The sequence below is a fragment of the Vanellus vanellus genome (genome assembly GCF_965231255.1).
Source record: "Vanellus vanellus genome assembly, chromosome: 31".
NCBI classification, from domain to species: domain Eukaryota; kingdom Metazoa; phylum Chordata; class Aves; order Charadriiformes; family Charadriidae; genus Vanellus; species Vanellus vanellus.
The window spans coordinates 624959-639610 of record NC_138936.1 but is presented as its reverse complement, the minus strand read 5'-3'; the positions used below and the strand labels follow the sequence as shown (position 1 = coordinate 639610).

At 63.1% G+C, this 14652-nt stretch overlaps 2 protein-coding genes across 2 annotated transcripts; both read left to right on the top strand.

The window, feature by feature from the left end:
* The first annotated feature begins 165 nt into the window (after positions 1–165).
* On the top strand, positions 166–9616 carry SUPT5H (SPT5 homolog, DSIF elongation factor subunit). The gene is made up of 30 exons (XM_082496834.1): positions 166–477; positions 981–1079; positions 1172–1331; positions 1412–1477; positions 1927–1938; positions 2085–2154; positions 2245–2313; positions 2422–2487; positions 2578–2608; positions 2693–2761; positions 2866–3117; positions 3196–3285; positions 3371–3441; positions 3583–3688; positions 3878–3971; positions 4053–4189; positions 4290–4445; positions 4569–4715; positions 4843–4989; positions 5390–5515; positions 5610–5694; positions 5780–5884; positions 5976–6078; positions 6381–6508; positions 6930–7035; positions 7169–7327; positions 7739–7907; positions 8732–8935; positions 9024–9119; positions 9346–9616. Exons 2-30 carry the CDS (start codon positions 999–1001, stop codon positions 9487–9489), a joined length of 3249 nt encoding a protein of 1082 aa, XP_082352960.1. The 5' UTR covers positions 166–477; positions 981–998; the 3' UTR covers positions 9490–9616.
* Positions 9617–10129: 513 nt separating this feature from the next.
* On the top strand, positions 10130–14262 carry TIMM50 (translocase of inner mitochondrial membrane 50; the record flags this gene model as incomplete). The annotated part of the gene is made up of 11 exons (XM_082496818.1): positions 10130–10285; positions 10913–11069; positions 11172–11203; positions 11927–11948; positions 12261–12319; positions 12795–12914; positions 13004–13108; positions 13214–13312; positions 13417–13573; positions 13656–13762; positions 13876–14262. The coding sequence occupies 11 exons, from the start codon at positions 10130–10132 to the stop codon at positions 13978–13980; spliced, it is 1119 nt and encodes a 372-aa protein (XP_082352944.1). The 3' UTR covers positions 13981–14262.
* Between the last annotated feature and the right edge of the window lie 390 nt (positions 14263–14652).

The window sequence follows — 14652 nt, the reverse complement described above, 5'->3', positions numbered from 1 at the left end:
TTGTGGGGGAAACACCTGTTTTTTAGTAAATAAACTGTTTTTTTCTGATATCTGCTCCTCTGTGCCCACGGCGGGACCCTGGGGGGGGCGTGGGGGAGGGTCCTATGGGATCCAGGCATCCGGAGGGGGCGGGGGGAGGGAGCCCCCCGCGCCATCTCTTTTGTCCCTTCGGCGCCGCCGTCGCCCTCTGCCAATCAAGGGTCACGTGACGACGGCCGGGTCCGCCCCCCGTCCCCCCGTCACGTGACGCTGGGGCGGCGGAGGCGCGGCGGAGCCGGGACCAGACCAGGCCAGGCCGCGACCGGGACCGCGACCGCGACCGGGACCGCGGATTAGGCCGAGAGCGGGGCCGAGATAGGCTGAGAGCGGGGCCGGGCCGAGGCGGGGCCGTGGTCGCCGGCGGAGCGGGGCCGAGGCCTGCGGGGAGGCCGAACCAAGGCCTAGAGCGGAGCGGAGCCGCCGCCGCCTTTTCCGGCGGTAAGGAGGTGGCAGGGGTCGGGACACCCACACGCCCCCGCCCTGGGGCCACATCTGGGGTTCAGGCGCGTTATAGGGATGGGAGGGGGGCCGTGGGGCCGTTGCCGGGCGTGGGGCTGCCCCAGGGGGGCGTCGTACTGGTTTGTGTCCCCTCACACCCTGGCAAAACCCCCCCATGACGCCCAGGCCCCCCCGAGGCACCCCCAGACCCTCCAGCACACCCCCAGGGCCCCTCTGAGACACCCCAAGACTCCCCCGCCTGTGCCTCCAGTCCTTCTGGGGCACCCCTGCTTCCCCAGACCCCCCTCCAGACACTCTCAGACCCCCCTGTCTGCCTCCTTCGTCCTCCTAGGGCACCCCCACTTCCCCAGGACACCCCTAGACCCTGCCTGCCTCCTGAGTCCTCCTGGGGCACCCCCACTTCCCCAGAGGCCCCCCCAGACACCCCCAGAGCCCACTGCCCATCCCCCTGGGACACCCCCTATCCCCCCCTTGCTCTCCAGACCCCTCCCAGCGCCGCCATGTCGGACAGCGACGACAGCAACTTCTCGGAGGACGAGAGTGAGCGCAGCAGCGAGGCAGAGGAGGTTGAGGAGAACGAGGTGAGGCTGAAGGCTGCAGCTGGCAGGGGGGGACGTGTGTGGGTGCCCTCCCTCACACCCTGTCCCCCTCATCCCTCCCAACCCCCCACCAGGCTGAGGAGGAGCACGCCAGCGCAGCCGGCAGCGAGAAGGAGGAGGCTGAGGAGGAGGAGGAGGAAGAGGAAGAGGAATATGATGAGGAGGAGGAAGAGGAAGATGACGACCGACCAGCTAAAAAGCCACGCCACGGCGGCTTCATCCTGGATGAGGCTGGTGAGCTGTGGGGGGGCCACGGGGGTGTTGGGGGTTGCTGCTGACCCCCCGGCCCTGCTCACCGCCCTGACCTCCCCCAGATGTGGATGACGAGTACGAGGATGAGGACCAGTGGGAGGATGGAGCCGAGGACATCCTGGAGAAAGGTGAGGAGCATCCCCACCACGCTTTGGGGCTCTGGGGGCCCCTCTGGGACTTTGGGGGCCCCCCCAGGTCCCTTCCCTGCCCTGGATGCCTGAGGAAGAGGATGGAAGCGCAACTCTTCGGGGGCCAACCCGCCCCTCCAGCTTTTATCCCCCCTCTCAGCACCTTTCCGCCCCCAAAACCCATCACTTGGGGGGGAGTGGGAGGGATGGCATGTCCTCCCTGCCTCCCGCTGTCCGTCTGTCCCTCACTCCCAGTGTCTGTCCGCTCAGCACATCTCATCTGCGCTCGCCTGCTTTATTTTTCGCTTTTATTCTTTCCTCTCCCTTTCCCCCTCCCCGTGCCATCGTCTGAATTTTGATTCCTTCCCCTTTGTTCCCCCCTCACCCGCGGGTGGTTTTGCCGCTATTATTTGCTCCATCCTCCACTGCCACTCCTTGTTCCTGAGCAGAAGAGATCGAAGGTAAGCCCGAATCACCCCGCCACCCCCCCATTTCCCCTCGGGGTCTGCCCCCCCTCCCTCCATCTCTGGGGCCGAGCAAGCCCAGACCACTCCCCTACTCCATCCCCCGGGGGGGGGCGAAATCCCCACCTTCCTCTTCCTCGCAGCTTCCAACATCGATAATGTGGTGCTGGACGAGGATCGCTCTGGCGCTCGGCGGCTGCAGAACCTCTGGAGGTGACGGCAGCTCCTACCCTGTGTCTGTCCATCTGTGGGGGCAGCGGGGCCTGCGCTGACACCCCCCCACACACACTTTTCGCTTTGCAGGGACCAGCGTGAGGAAGAGCTGGGCGAATATTACATGAAGAAATATGCCAAATCCTCGGTGGGAGAGACGTGAGTTGCTGTCTCTGTCCCCGTCCTCGTTCCCAGAACAAGGGGAGTGCTGTGCTGCCCCCCCCCTTTTCATTATTTTTTTTTTTTTTAACAATTTTCCTTTTTCAGTGTTTATGGTGGCTCTGATGAGCTCTCGGATGACATCACGCAGCAGCAGCTGCTGCCTGGAGTCAAGTGAGTCTCGTGGAGGGTGGGACGGGGGGAAAAGGAGCAAATTGGGACAAGACAACCTGTAACAGCATTTCCCTCTCCGCCCCTGTGCAGGGACCCCAATCTCTGGACTGTGAAGTGCAAGGTGGGTTCCAGGGGGCATGCGGGGGGGCTCGGTGTAGCCGGGGGGCCACATCCCCACTCCTGAAACACCTCTTTTTGTCCCCAGATCGGCGAGGAGCGCGCCACAGCCATTGCCCTTATGCGGAAATTCATCGCTTACCAGTTCACTGACACGGTGAGGCTCCAGGGGGAGACGGGCTGCGGCCAGAGGGGGAGGAGAGGGGGCGGTGGGTGTGTGACAGTGCTGTGGTGTCCCCAATGTGTCCCCTGGTCCTCCAGCCCCTGCAGATCAAGTCGGTGGTGGCCCCCGAGCACGTCAAGGGTTACATCTACGTGGAGGCCTACAAGCAGACGCATGTCAAGCAGGCGATTGAGGGGGTGGGCAACCTGCGGATGGGCTACTGGAACCAGCAGATGGTCCCCATCAAGGAGATGACCGACGTCCTCAAAGTGGTGAAGGAGGTCACCAACCTCAAGCCCAAATCTTGGGTGCGCCTCAAGAGGGGGATCTACAAAGACGACATCGCCCAGGTGAGGAGGGGACGGGCGGTGCTGTGAGGGGGGACAGACAGCCGGCTCACCCCACGTTTGCATCTCTCCCCCCAAAAGGTGGATTATGTGGAGCCCAGCCAGAACCAGATCTCCCTCAAGATGATCCCCCGCATCGACTTTGACCGGATCAAAGCCCGCATGAGCCTGGTAAGCCAATCCGCACCGCGCTGGTGCTGCCACTGCCGCCGCGCTGCTGCCCTTTGCTCATCCTCCCTGCCTCCCCCACCCACAGAAAGACTGGTTCGCCAAGAGGAAGAAGTTCAAGCGACCCCCACAACGGCTTTTTGATGCTGAGAAGATCCGGTAGGTGACTATCACCATGTCAGAGAACATCAGACGTTGCCCCAAAAGCCCACCCTGGCAGAGCTGTCCTCGTCAAGGTGGGGGTTTCATCTCTGGTGCGGCCTTCTGCCCACTGAGGGGGTGATTTGGGTTTTGTCCCAGGTCCCTGGGAGGTGATGTGGCATCCGACGGGGACTTTCTCATCTTTGAAGGCAACCGCTACAGCCGCAAGGGATTCCTCTTCAAGAGCTTTGCCATGTCAGCTGTGGTGAGCGCTGCTGCCCTGCCATGCTGGGGTTTGAGCCCAAATCCCACCGGTTTTCCCCCAAAACCACCTCCTTTCTAAAACCGAGGGGTGTTGGGAGGGTGGTGGTTCCTCGGCAGGGACAATGGTGCCGATCCGGGTGTGTTTTGGGGTGGAATGGGGCGTTTTGGGCACCAACTCTGCTCTGGGCAGATAACGGAGGGGGTGAAGCCCACGCTGTCAGAGCTGGAGAAGTTTGAGGACCAGCCTGAAGGCATCGACCTGGAGGTGGTGACAGAGAGCACGGGTAAGCAGGTGCTACTGCCGTCCCTGTGCCAATACCCCCCTCCGTGGCACTGTCCCCTCACTGTCTCCACTGTCACTCCAGGGAAGGAACGAGAGCACAACTTCCAGCCCGGTGACAACGTGGAGGTGTGCGAGGGTGAGCTGATCAACCTGCAGGGCAAAATCCTCAGCGTTGATGGCAACAAGATCACCATCATGCCCAAACATGAGGACTTGAAGGTCAGGGAGTCCCCGGGGAGTGACGCCAGGTGCCACCAGGACACCCCCAGCCTCTTTTCTTCATGCCCATGGTGTTCTTTTTCCTGCCCCCCCTTCCCAGGACATGCTGGAGTTCCCAGCTCAGGAGTTGCGGAAGTATTTCAAGATGGGTGACCACGTCAAGGTGATCGCAGGGCGTTTTGAAGGCGACACGGGGCTGATCGTGAGGGTGGAGGAAAACTTTGTCATCCTCTTCTCTGACCTCACCATGCACGAGGTATTTGGGGGGGAGAAGGGGGGTGAAAAGTCCTGCTCAGTGCCATGTCCTGCACTGAAACGGGCTGGGTTTTGGGGTTAAAAAAGAGAGGAAACAGCTGCATTTCACACTTTTCTTCACCAGCTCAAGGTACTGCCGCGGGACCTACAGCTCTGCTCGGAGACAGCGTCTGGCGTGGATGTGGGGGGACAGCACGAATGGGGTGAACTGGTGCAGTTGGACCCCCAAACGGTGGGTGTCATCGTCCGCCTGGAGCGGGAGACCTTCCAGGTGAGTCCCAGTGTCCTAGCGGTGGGGTTTCCATGCTCGCCCCTGTGCTGGAGCTGTGTTTCCTGCCCTGGGGGAGGGGGCATTTTTGGCTGCCTCCCACTTTCCCAGCCTTTTGTGTCCCCCCTAGGTGCTGAACATGTACGGGAAGGTGGTGACGGTGCGGCACCAGGCCGTCACCAGGAAGAAGGACAACCGCTTCGCCGTTGCCCTCGACTCAGAGCAGAACAACATCCATGTCAAGGACATCGTCAAAGTCATCGACGGGCCTCACTCAGTAGGGGCTTACGGGCTTTGAGGGGGGGGTCCTGGGGGTGAGACAGGCCCCTCTTGGTGCTTTGGGGGCCCCCCTTTGTGCTTTGAGGGCACCTCTTGACATTTTGCAGGCCCCAGGGGTGTCCTGGGTCCCTGCTGATGCTGTTCTGGGTCTGTCCCGGTGTCAGGGACTGTCCCTGGGGTGAGCTGGGTCTCTCCTGGCACCATGGGGGCGGTCCCTCGTGTATTGGGGTCCCTCCTGGTGCCCCCCCACATCCCTCCCAGCATTGAGGGGACACCGTATCTCTCCCACCAACCCCCTAGGTCCTTCATTGCTGGGGGGAGGATCCGGTCACCTCTCTGGGTTTTGGCCCCCCTGCCTTTTTTACCGGGGCTCAAACCCCACCGTTTCACTGGGACAGGGCCGCGAGGGGGAGATCCGGCACCTTTTCCGGGGCTTTGCCTTCCTGCACTGCAAGAAGCTGGTGGAGAATGGCGGCATGTTTGTCTGCAAGACCCGGCACCTTGTCCTGGCGGGCGGCTCCAAGGTGGGGACACCCCCAGGGACCATCGGGGGGGGCTGCAGTCCCCCAGTTTTGTTGCTGTCCCCCCCTCAGGCACCATTTTCTCTTCCTCTCACAGCCACGGGATGTCACCAACTTCACCGTGGGCGGCTTCGCCCCCATGAGCCCCCGTATCAGCAGCCCAATGCACCCCAGCGGGGCTGGTGAGTGTTGGGGGGGTGTCCCTGAGGCTGCGGGGGTGTCCCTGAGGATTCCCCCCCTCCCCCAAGCCCCATCTCGGTCCCGTAGGCCAACGTGGCGGTTTCGGTGGCGGTGGCATGAGCCGTGGCCGCGGGCGGCGGGATAATGACCTCATCGGGCAGACGGTGCGCATCTCCCAAGGACCCTACAAAGGTGGGTGCCCGTTTGTGTCCCCCTCAAAGAGGGAATGGGGGTCTCGGGGATGCCCAGACCCCCACCCTGAGCCACCCATCCTGCCCCGCAGGCTACATCGGGGTGGTGAAGGATGCGACGGAGTCGACGGCCCGTGTGGAGCTGCACTCCACCTGCCAGACCATCTCAGTGGACCGCCAGCGCCTGACCACTGTGTGAGTGGGGGAAACGGGGACATGGGATCGGGGCCGCCCTTGGAGACCCCTGAGGGGTCGGGGTGGCCCTTGAAGACCCCTGGGTGGCCCTCGGAGATCCCTGGATGGGTCAGGGTGGCCTTCAGAGACCCCTTAAAGGGTTGGGGTGGTCCTTGGAGGTCCCCCAACAGGTCAGGATGGCCTTTGGAGACCTCTGGACAGGTCGGAGTAGCCCTTGGAGGCCCCTTAATGGGTCAGGGTGGTCAGACAGGAGTGGGGCTCTTAGGGGGTCCCTGTCCTCTGACACCTGCGTGTCCCCACAGAGGCTCACGGCGGCCAGGCGGGATGACGTCGGCATACGGGCGCACCCCCATGTATGGCTCCCAGACCCCCATGTACGGCTCTGGTTCCCGCACCCCCATGTATGGCTCACAGACCCCCCTGCATGACGGTGAGTGGCATGGGGGGTTGTGGAGGGGACAGGAATTAGGGGGATCCTGGGGACACAGAGGGGACCCTGAGGTGGACCAGGATGAGATGGAACCTTGGGGGACATTGAGGGGACACAGGAGGATGGAGGGACGGGGATTAGGGGGACGCTGGGGTCTTCTGGGGAAAATGCCCAGTTATGAAGTGGGACATTGGGAACATGGAGGGGATGGAGGGAACAGGGATGGGGGGGACCCTGGGGACACGGGGAGACTCTGATCTGTCTTGGAGGGGATGGGCCAGGATGAGATGGGACCTTGGGGGACACGGAGGGGACCCCGGGGTGACCTTCTGGAGGTGATGGGGCTAAAGTGGGGACAGGGAGAAAGGGGGTCTTGGGGAGGGCAGGGGAGCCTGATGGACCTGCTGTGGGACCCTCGCAGGCAGCCGCACACCGCACTACGGCTCACAGACGCCGCTGCACGACGGCAGCCGCACGCCTGCCCAGAGCGGGGCCTGGGACCCCAACAACCCCAATACACCCTCCAGGTGGGTCCAGGGGAGTCCCCCTTGCCGGGACAGCCACCTTTTGGGGTTCCCCTTGCTGGGATGGCCCCGTTTTGGGGTCCCTGGCCACTGGGATGGCCCCGCTGTGACGATGACGGTCGTTTGTCCCCTGTAGGGCCGATGAGGACTTCGAGTATGGCTTCGATGATGAGCCCACACCCTCGCCGCAGGGCTACGGGGGCACCCCCAATCCACAGACCCCTGGCTACCCTGACCCCTCGTCCCCCCAGGTCAACCAGCCCTACAACCCCCAGACCCCCGGCACGCCGGCCATGTGAGTGCTCCCTCTGCCCCACAGCAGGCCCCGAGGGACCCCAAACCGCCGCTCTTGGGGGGAAACTACACCCCTGGGGGACTCCAAGCTACACCCCTGGGGGGGAAACTACTCCTGGGGAGACCCTGAAACCTGGTTCTTGTGGGAGAAACTGCTCCTGGGGGACCCCAAAGCACAGCCCTGGGAGGGAAACTGCTCCTCAGAGGGGAACCATAGTCCAGGGGGGACCCCAAACCATGGTTCTGGAGGGAAACTGCTCCTGGGGGACCCCAAAACACAGTGGTGGGGGGAAAGCTGCTCCTGGGGGACCCCAAACCACGGCTAACTGTGCCCCCAGGGGTGCAGTGTTGGCCCTGGAGGACCCCAAATCCTCAGCCCCCCTCCCTCCACTACTGCTGCTCTGCCCCCCAGGTACAACACGGACCAGTTCTCGCCCTACGCCGTCCCCTCGCCCCAGGGCTCCTACCAGCCCAGCCCCAGCCCCCAGAGCTACCACCAAGTGGCCCCCAGCCCCGTGGGCTACCAGAACACCCACTCACCGGCCAGCTATCACCCCACGCCGTCACCCATGGCCTACCAGGTACCCCCAGCACCCCTGCACCCCCTTGTAGCCGCTTTACCCCCTTCATAGCCCCCCTATGTCCCTCTAAACCCCCTTATACCCCCCTTAACTCGCTTATGGTCCCCCTAAATCCTTTCGTAGTCCTTATATAATGCTCCTATATCCCCCCTACTCCCCTCTATGCCCCCCTAAACCCTCTCATAGCCCCCCTACAACCTGCAAACCGCCTCGTAGCCCCCCTAAACTCTCATAGCCCCCCTAAACTCTCATAGCTCGAATAAACCCTCTCCATACCCCCATAGCTCACCTACAACCCCTACACCCCTATGCAGTTCCCCTACACCATCTAAACCCTCTCATAGTCCCTGTATAACTCCCAATGTGACCCCGTAGCCCCCCCTAAACCCCCCTCATAGCCCTCTTACACCCCCCAACTCCCCTTATGTCCCCCTAACCCCCCTCAGTCACCCTACATCCCCCTAAACCCCCTCATAGTCCCTATAGAACTCCCTACACACCCCTGTAGCCCCCCTAAACCCCCTCACAGCCCTTCTGAACCCCCTTGTAGTCCCTATAGCCCCCCCTACACACCCCCACAGACCCCCACGTGTCCCCATAGGCCCCCTACACCACCTCATAGCCCCTCTACACCCCCCTAACCCCCCTTGTAATCCCCATATAACATCCTATACCCCTTCAGAGCACCCTCTAACCCCCTCAGAGCCCCTCTTGTAGCCCCTCTAAACCCTTTTGTAGCCCCTCTAAACCCTTTTGTAGCCCCTCTAAACCCTTTTGTAGCCCCCCTAACACTGCCTCCTCTCTCTCTCTCTCTCCTCCCCTAGGCCAGTCCCAGCCCCAGCCCGGTGGGCTACAGCCCCATGACCCCCGGGGCACCCTCCCCGGGGGGGTACAACCCCCACACCCCCGGATCGGGGATCGAGCAGAGCTCCAGCGACTGGGTGACCACCGACATCCAGGTGAAGGTCCGTGACACCTACCTGGACAGTCAGGCGGTGGGACAGACCGGCGTCATCCGCAGTGTCACGGTGAGACACCCTAGGAGGGTTTGGGGGGTGGTTTTGGGGTAGGGGGGGACAGGGTGACACCGACCCCTCCCCCATTTTCTCCCCGTAGGGCGGGATGTGCTCTGTCTATCTGAAGGACAGCGAGAAGGTGGTGAGCATCTCCAGCGAGCACCTAGAGCCCGTCACCCCCACCAAGAGCAACAAGGTAGGCCCCCCCAGGCGCTCCCTTATACTGAGACCCCCCCTCATACTAGGCTCCCCCCAACGTTCCCCCCCCACACCCTATGTTCCCTTATAGATCCCCTCAGGTGTTACACCAGCCCCCCCCTTGGATCCCCACAACCCCTATGGGGCCCTCCAAGCCCCTCAGGGACACCCCTCTACCTCATTCCGTACCCCCCCCATGGCACTAACGCCCTCCCTACCCCCAGGTGAAGGTGATCCTGGGGGAGGACCGTGAAGCCACTGGGATCCTGCTCAGCATCGATGGGGAGGACGGCATCGTCCGCATGGATTTGGAGGAGCAGCTCAAGATCCTCAACCTCCGCTTCCTTGGCAAGCTGCTGGAGGCCTAAAGCCCCCCCCCTCCCCCTCCACTCCCCATTTTATTTCTACCCCTGACCCCTTTCTCCCCACCCCCCTTCTCTGCGCTGCTGGTTGTAGAGAGGTTTAGGTGTCAAATAAATGCCTGTGGGTGCAGCACCCCCTCTTCTGTCTTGTCCTCTATGGAGGGGGGGGTCTGGGGGGGGGGGTGGAATTGGGGGGCCCCTGCCTATAGAACTGGGGGGCAGGTTCAACTGGGGCTCCTGTGACCTGGGGCGGGGGGGAAAGGGGGGGTCAAACCTGCCCCCCGCGTGGGGTTGTGAGGGGGCTGAAGCAGGGCCCCCGTAGGCCCGGGAGTGTGGGAGGTTGAACCGCCCCTCCGCCCCATAGAACCGTGGAAGGGGGGGCTCAGCGCCAGCCGCGCACGTGTTCTACCCCCTTCGCCCTGCCTCCGCTTCCGCCTCCTCCTCTCATTGGCTCCCCTGGCGGCGACCCCGCCTCCCTTCCGCTGCCATTGGCCGGCAGCCGCGTCCCCATTGGTCTTCATTGTCCACACCCCGCCCCTCGTGCCTTGCCTCCTCCCGCCCTCGCTGCCTCCCATTGGCTGGCGGCGCCGGAAGGTGTGTGGCCGCGGCGGCCGCGCCTGCGCTGTGGGGTGGGCGGTGCGGGAAGATGGCGGCGGCGGTGGCTGCGGCCGGGAGGGTGGTGGCGGCCTGCGGGGCCTGCGCTGCCCTAGGGGCCCGCCGGGCCCGCGCCGCGCTGGGCCGGGCTTCCAGCGGCACCTCCGGCACCGAAGCGGTGCTGCGGGAGCGGCTGCGGCGGCACCAGGTGGGGCCGCGACGGGTCTGAGCCCGGCGGGCAGGACCGGGCCTGGGCCTGAGGGGGCGGTGAGGGCGGGAGGGGGGGGACGACACGACACGGGTGTCACCAGGTGTCCCCACATGTCCCCCAGGCTCTCTGGCCTTTCCCGGGTCAGGGCTCCACGGTCCTCCCCGGGGGTCCTCAGGGCTCCATGGGTGTCCCCAAGCGTCCCTGGGGGTCCCCAAGTGTCCCTGGAGCTCTCTGTCTGTACCTGGTCATTCTCAGTACATCCCCAGAGCTCCCTGGTTGTCCCTAAGTGTCCCCAAATGCCATAGGAGGCTTCTTGGCTGCCTCAGACTGTCCCCAGTCATCTTCGAACATCCCTGGGCGTGCCCAAGTGTCTCTGGGGTTCCCCAAGCATCCCTGGTCACCCTCGGAACAACCCCAGAACTCCCTGGTTGTCCCCAAGTGTCCCCAAATGCCACAGGAGGCTTCTTGGCTCTCTCCGACTGTCCCCAGAGCTCCCTGGATGTCCCTGGCCATCTTTGCACCTTTCCAGCCATCTCCAAGCATCCCTGGGTGTTCTGGGGGTTCCCTCCGTGTCCCCAGGGCTCACCGTGTGTGTCCCCTCTCTGTGTCCTCTCCACCCCGCAGGCGGCAGAGGGACCCCTGAGTCGCGCCCCTGGGCCGGAGGAGGAGGAAGAGGAAGAGCGGCGGCGGCGGGAGCGGATGGCGGCGGCCCGGCGGCTGGCCCTGCGCCTGGCGGGGCTGCTGGGTGCTGGCACCGGCGTGGCCATCGTCTACATCTTTGGTTAGTCCCCACCGTGTCCCTATGTGTGTGTGTCCCCACCCCAGCCTGTCCCCAATGCCACCACGGGGCCACCCCGTCACCTTCACTCTCTCCCTCCTGCAGGCAGCAATGCGGTGGACGAGCATGGTGCCAAGGTGAGGGGCGCTCAGCGGCGGGACACCCCCCCCTTTTTAGGCAGCAGGGCTGCGCCGATGTACCCTTCCTGCCCTTTGCGGACATTTTGAGACATCACAGGGGCTTAGCATCTGCTCTCCTTTCTCATATCCATCCCCTTTTGTTGGTGTTTTCCCCTATTTTGTGGTTTTTGTGTCCCATGAAGTGTCGGGGTTCTCTGTCCCTGAGGGGAGTGGCGTGTCCCTAAAGGGAGTGTCATGTCCCTAAAGGGGCCAACAGTCTTTGTCACGCCCTGGGGAGGCATTTTTCTCACCCAACCCCCCCTTTTGTTATTTGAGAGTTCAGGAGGTGTTGGGGGTTTTGATGTGCAGTGCAGGCTCCCTGGGGGAGGGAGAGGTGCGAATTGCCCAGTCTCCGGCCACCAGCGGTTGGATGGGACAGGACACGGGGACATCAAACGGGGTAACGATGAGGGGAGAGCGCTGAGCAGATGACAATGACACCCGTGGGGTGACAGGAACGTCAGTGGGGTAACAAGGACATCAGTCGGCGGAAGGAAGCTGCATGAAAACGGCGTCACCTACCTGTGAATTGTTCTTGTCACCTTGCATGTCCCTTCTCCCTCCTCCATGACATGGTTTCTCTGATGGCACCACGTCCCCATCTCCGTCCCCATCTCCGGTGTCACCCCCTCCTCCTCACTGTCCCCGTCTTAACCCTCCACCTCCCTCTTTTCTCTGCAGATCCCCGATGAGTTCGATAGCGGTGAGTGATGTCCCCGGGGGGGGGGTGACACCCTCCCATGGCCAGGATGGCCAGGTGCCACCCCCCCGGGGGGGGGTGACAGCCACTGCAGGGCAGTGGACACGTCGCGTCCTCGGCGCCGTTTGACACTTCAGTGTCGCAGCCGGAGGGTTTTACAATGTTTTTAACACTCTGTTGTTACCCAAAAGGGGTTTTTCTGGGGGTGTTTTGGTCTTTGTCATGGTAGGGGGGTGGTAGGGGGGAACTGTCACCCCCCTTGGGGACAGCAGGGACCCTGGGTGACCCTCACCCGCGCTGGCCTTGTCTCCACAGACCCCGTGGGCATCCAGCAGCTCCGCAGGACATACAAGTACTTCAAGGACTACAGGCAGGTGCGTGGGGACCTGTTTTGGGGGGGATTCCACCCTTTTTCAGGGGGGGTTCATCTGACCAGGGGTGGCCATTCCTGTCCTGAGAGCTTTTTCACCCTCCTGAGGAGGTTTGTCCCCATTTTGGGGACATTTGGAGATGTTTTGGATGCCGATCCCCTCCTGGGGGTCCTTGTTCTTGCTCTGGGGATTCACTTCCCTGTTTTGGGGTCCCCTATCCCCATTCTGGGGCACATTTCCCCCTATTTTGGGGTCTTCTTTCACCGATTGGGGGTCCTTGTCCCTGTGGGGGGGGATTCTTGTCCCCACCTTGGTGTGTTTGTCACAAGGCAGGGGTTCCCATCCCCGGTTTTGGGCAGGTTTCATCCCCGTTTGCTGGGGCACTCCGTCCCCACATTCCAGCCCTTGTCCCCACACCAGTGGCTCATCTCCATGCTTGGGGGGGCTCCATCCCTCCCCCTGACCCTCCCCTCACCAGATGATCATCGAGCCCACCAGTCCCAAGCTGCTGCCGGACCCACTACGTGAACCCTACTACCAGCCCCCCTACACCCTCGTCATCGAGCTCACTGACGTTCTGCTGCACCCGGAGTGGTCGGTGAGTGTCCCCTGAGGCTTTCTGTGTCCCTCCCACTGCTGCCACCCCTCCCGTGACACCTTGTCCCTCTTTCCCCCCCCCAAAACCAGCTCGTCACCGGCTGGCGCTTCAAGAAGCGCCCAGGCATCGAGAGCCTCCTCCAGCAGCTCGCCCCCCTCTACGAGATTGTTGTCTTCACCTCCGAAACTGGCATGGTGAGGACAGGGAGGGGGAGACATGGACATGGCCATGGCCACCCCGGGAGGGGGTGACAGGGTGTCCCCTGCCCTCTCACCTTTCCTATTTCTCTCCCCCCCAAGACTGCCTTCCCCCTCATCGACAGCGTGGACCCCCACGGCTTCATCTCCTACCGCCTCTTCCGCGATGCCACCCGCTACATGGACGGCCACCACGTCAAGGTAGGGGGGGCAGGGAGGGGGACAGGCACTTTGGTGACCCCCCTCTTGCCCTCTACCAACCCCTCTCTCTCTCTCTCTCTCTCTCTCTGTGTCCCCATCTCCAGGACATCTCCTGCCTCAACAGAGACCCGGCCAAGGTGGTGGTGGTGGATTGCCGGAGAGAAGCCTTTTGCCTCCAGCCCTACAACGGGCTGGCGCTGCCACGCTGGGATGGCAGCTCCGACGACCGCGCGCTCTATGACCTCACCGCTTTCCTCAAAAGTGGGTAAAACGCCTGTCCCCAAACGTGTGTCGTGTCCCGTCAACCCTCCCTCTTCCCACACTGTCCCCTCTGTCCCTGCAGCCATCGCCCTCAGCGGGGTGGAGGACGTCCGGACAGTGCTGGAGAATTACGCGCTGGAGGAGGATCCTTTGGCAGCTTTTAAACGACGTCGGTCGCAGCTGGAGGAGGTGGGGATGCATCGAGGTTTAAGGGAAGGGGTGGCAGCACTGAATTGCCCCTAACGGCTGTTTTTCACCCTGAATTGTTGCCGGGGGGGGGCGGGTTGTGGTGTGATGAGCAGGAGGAGCAGCAGCGCTTGGCCGAGCTGGCACAGGGCAAGAAGCCGACGGGGCTTTTCCTGGGCGCCTTGGCCGGCCGCCTCTGGCCACGCTCCAAGCAGCAGTGACGTCAGGCAGTGATGTCAGCGGGACGGTGGCGTGACATCGTCGTGATGTCAGCGGCGCAAGTCTCCCCGGTGGGGGGAGGATGGGATGACACACACATCACACCACACCACCACCACCCCCACAGTTTGTTTGGCACGGGAGCAAGGGGTGACACATCACCCGGATGATGCGGTCAGAGGCGCCGGTGGCCCCGTGGCGGGGGATGGCCGGGCGTGGCCCCGGTTTTAGGGGGGTTTTGGGGGGGCTCGACCCTGGTGGGGGTGAATAAAGGGTGACGTGGACATGTGGGTGTGCTGTGCTGATTGGGGGGGGAGCATGGAGTGGTCCCCCCTCCCTCGTGCTTTTGGGGCCTTTTTTTGGAGGGGGAGGCTCTGGGGCTGGATCTGGGCACTTTTGTGGGGGGGTTATGGGGCTAGATTGGACCCTTTTTGGGGGGGGCTATGGGGCTGTATCAAAGCCCTTTCAGGGGGGGCTATGGGCCTGGATCCGGGCCCTTTTGGGGGTGGCTTATGGGGCTGGATTGGGCCCTTTTTGGGGGGGCTTATGGGGCCAGATCCAGGCTCACAGGGGCGGGTTGTTGGGCTGGAGCTGAGCCCTTCAGGGGCGATCCCCCTTTGGGGGGGGGGGCTACATCCCCTTTGGGGGTGTGGCCTGCGATTGTGGGCGGGGCC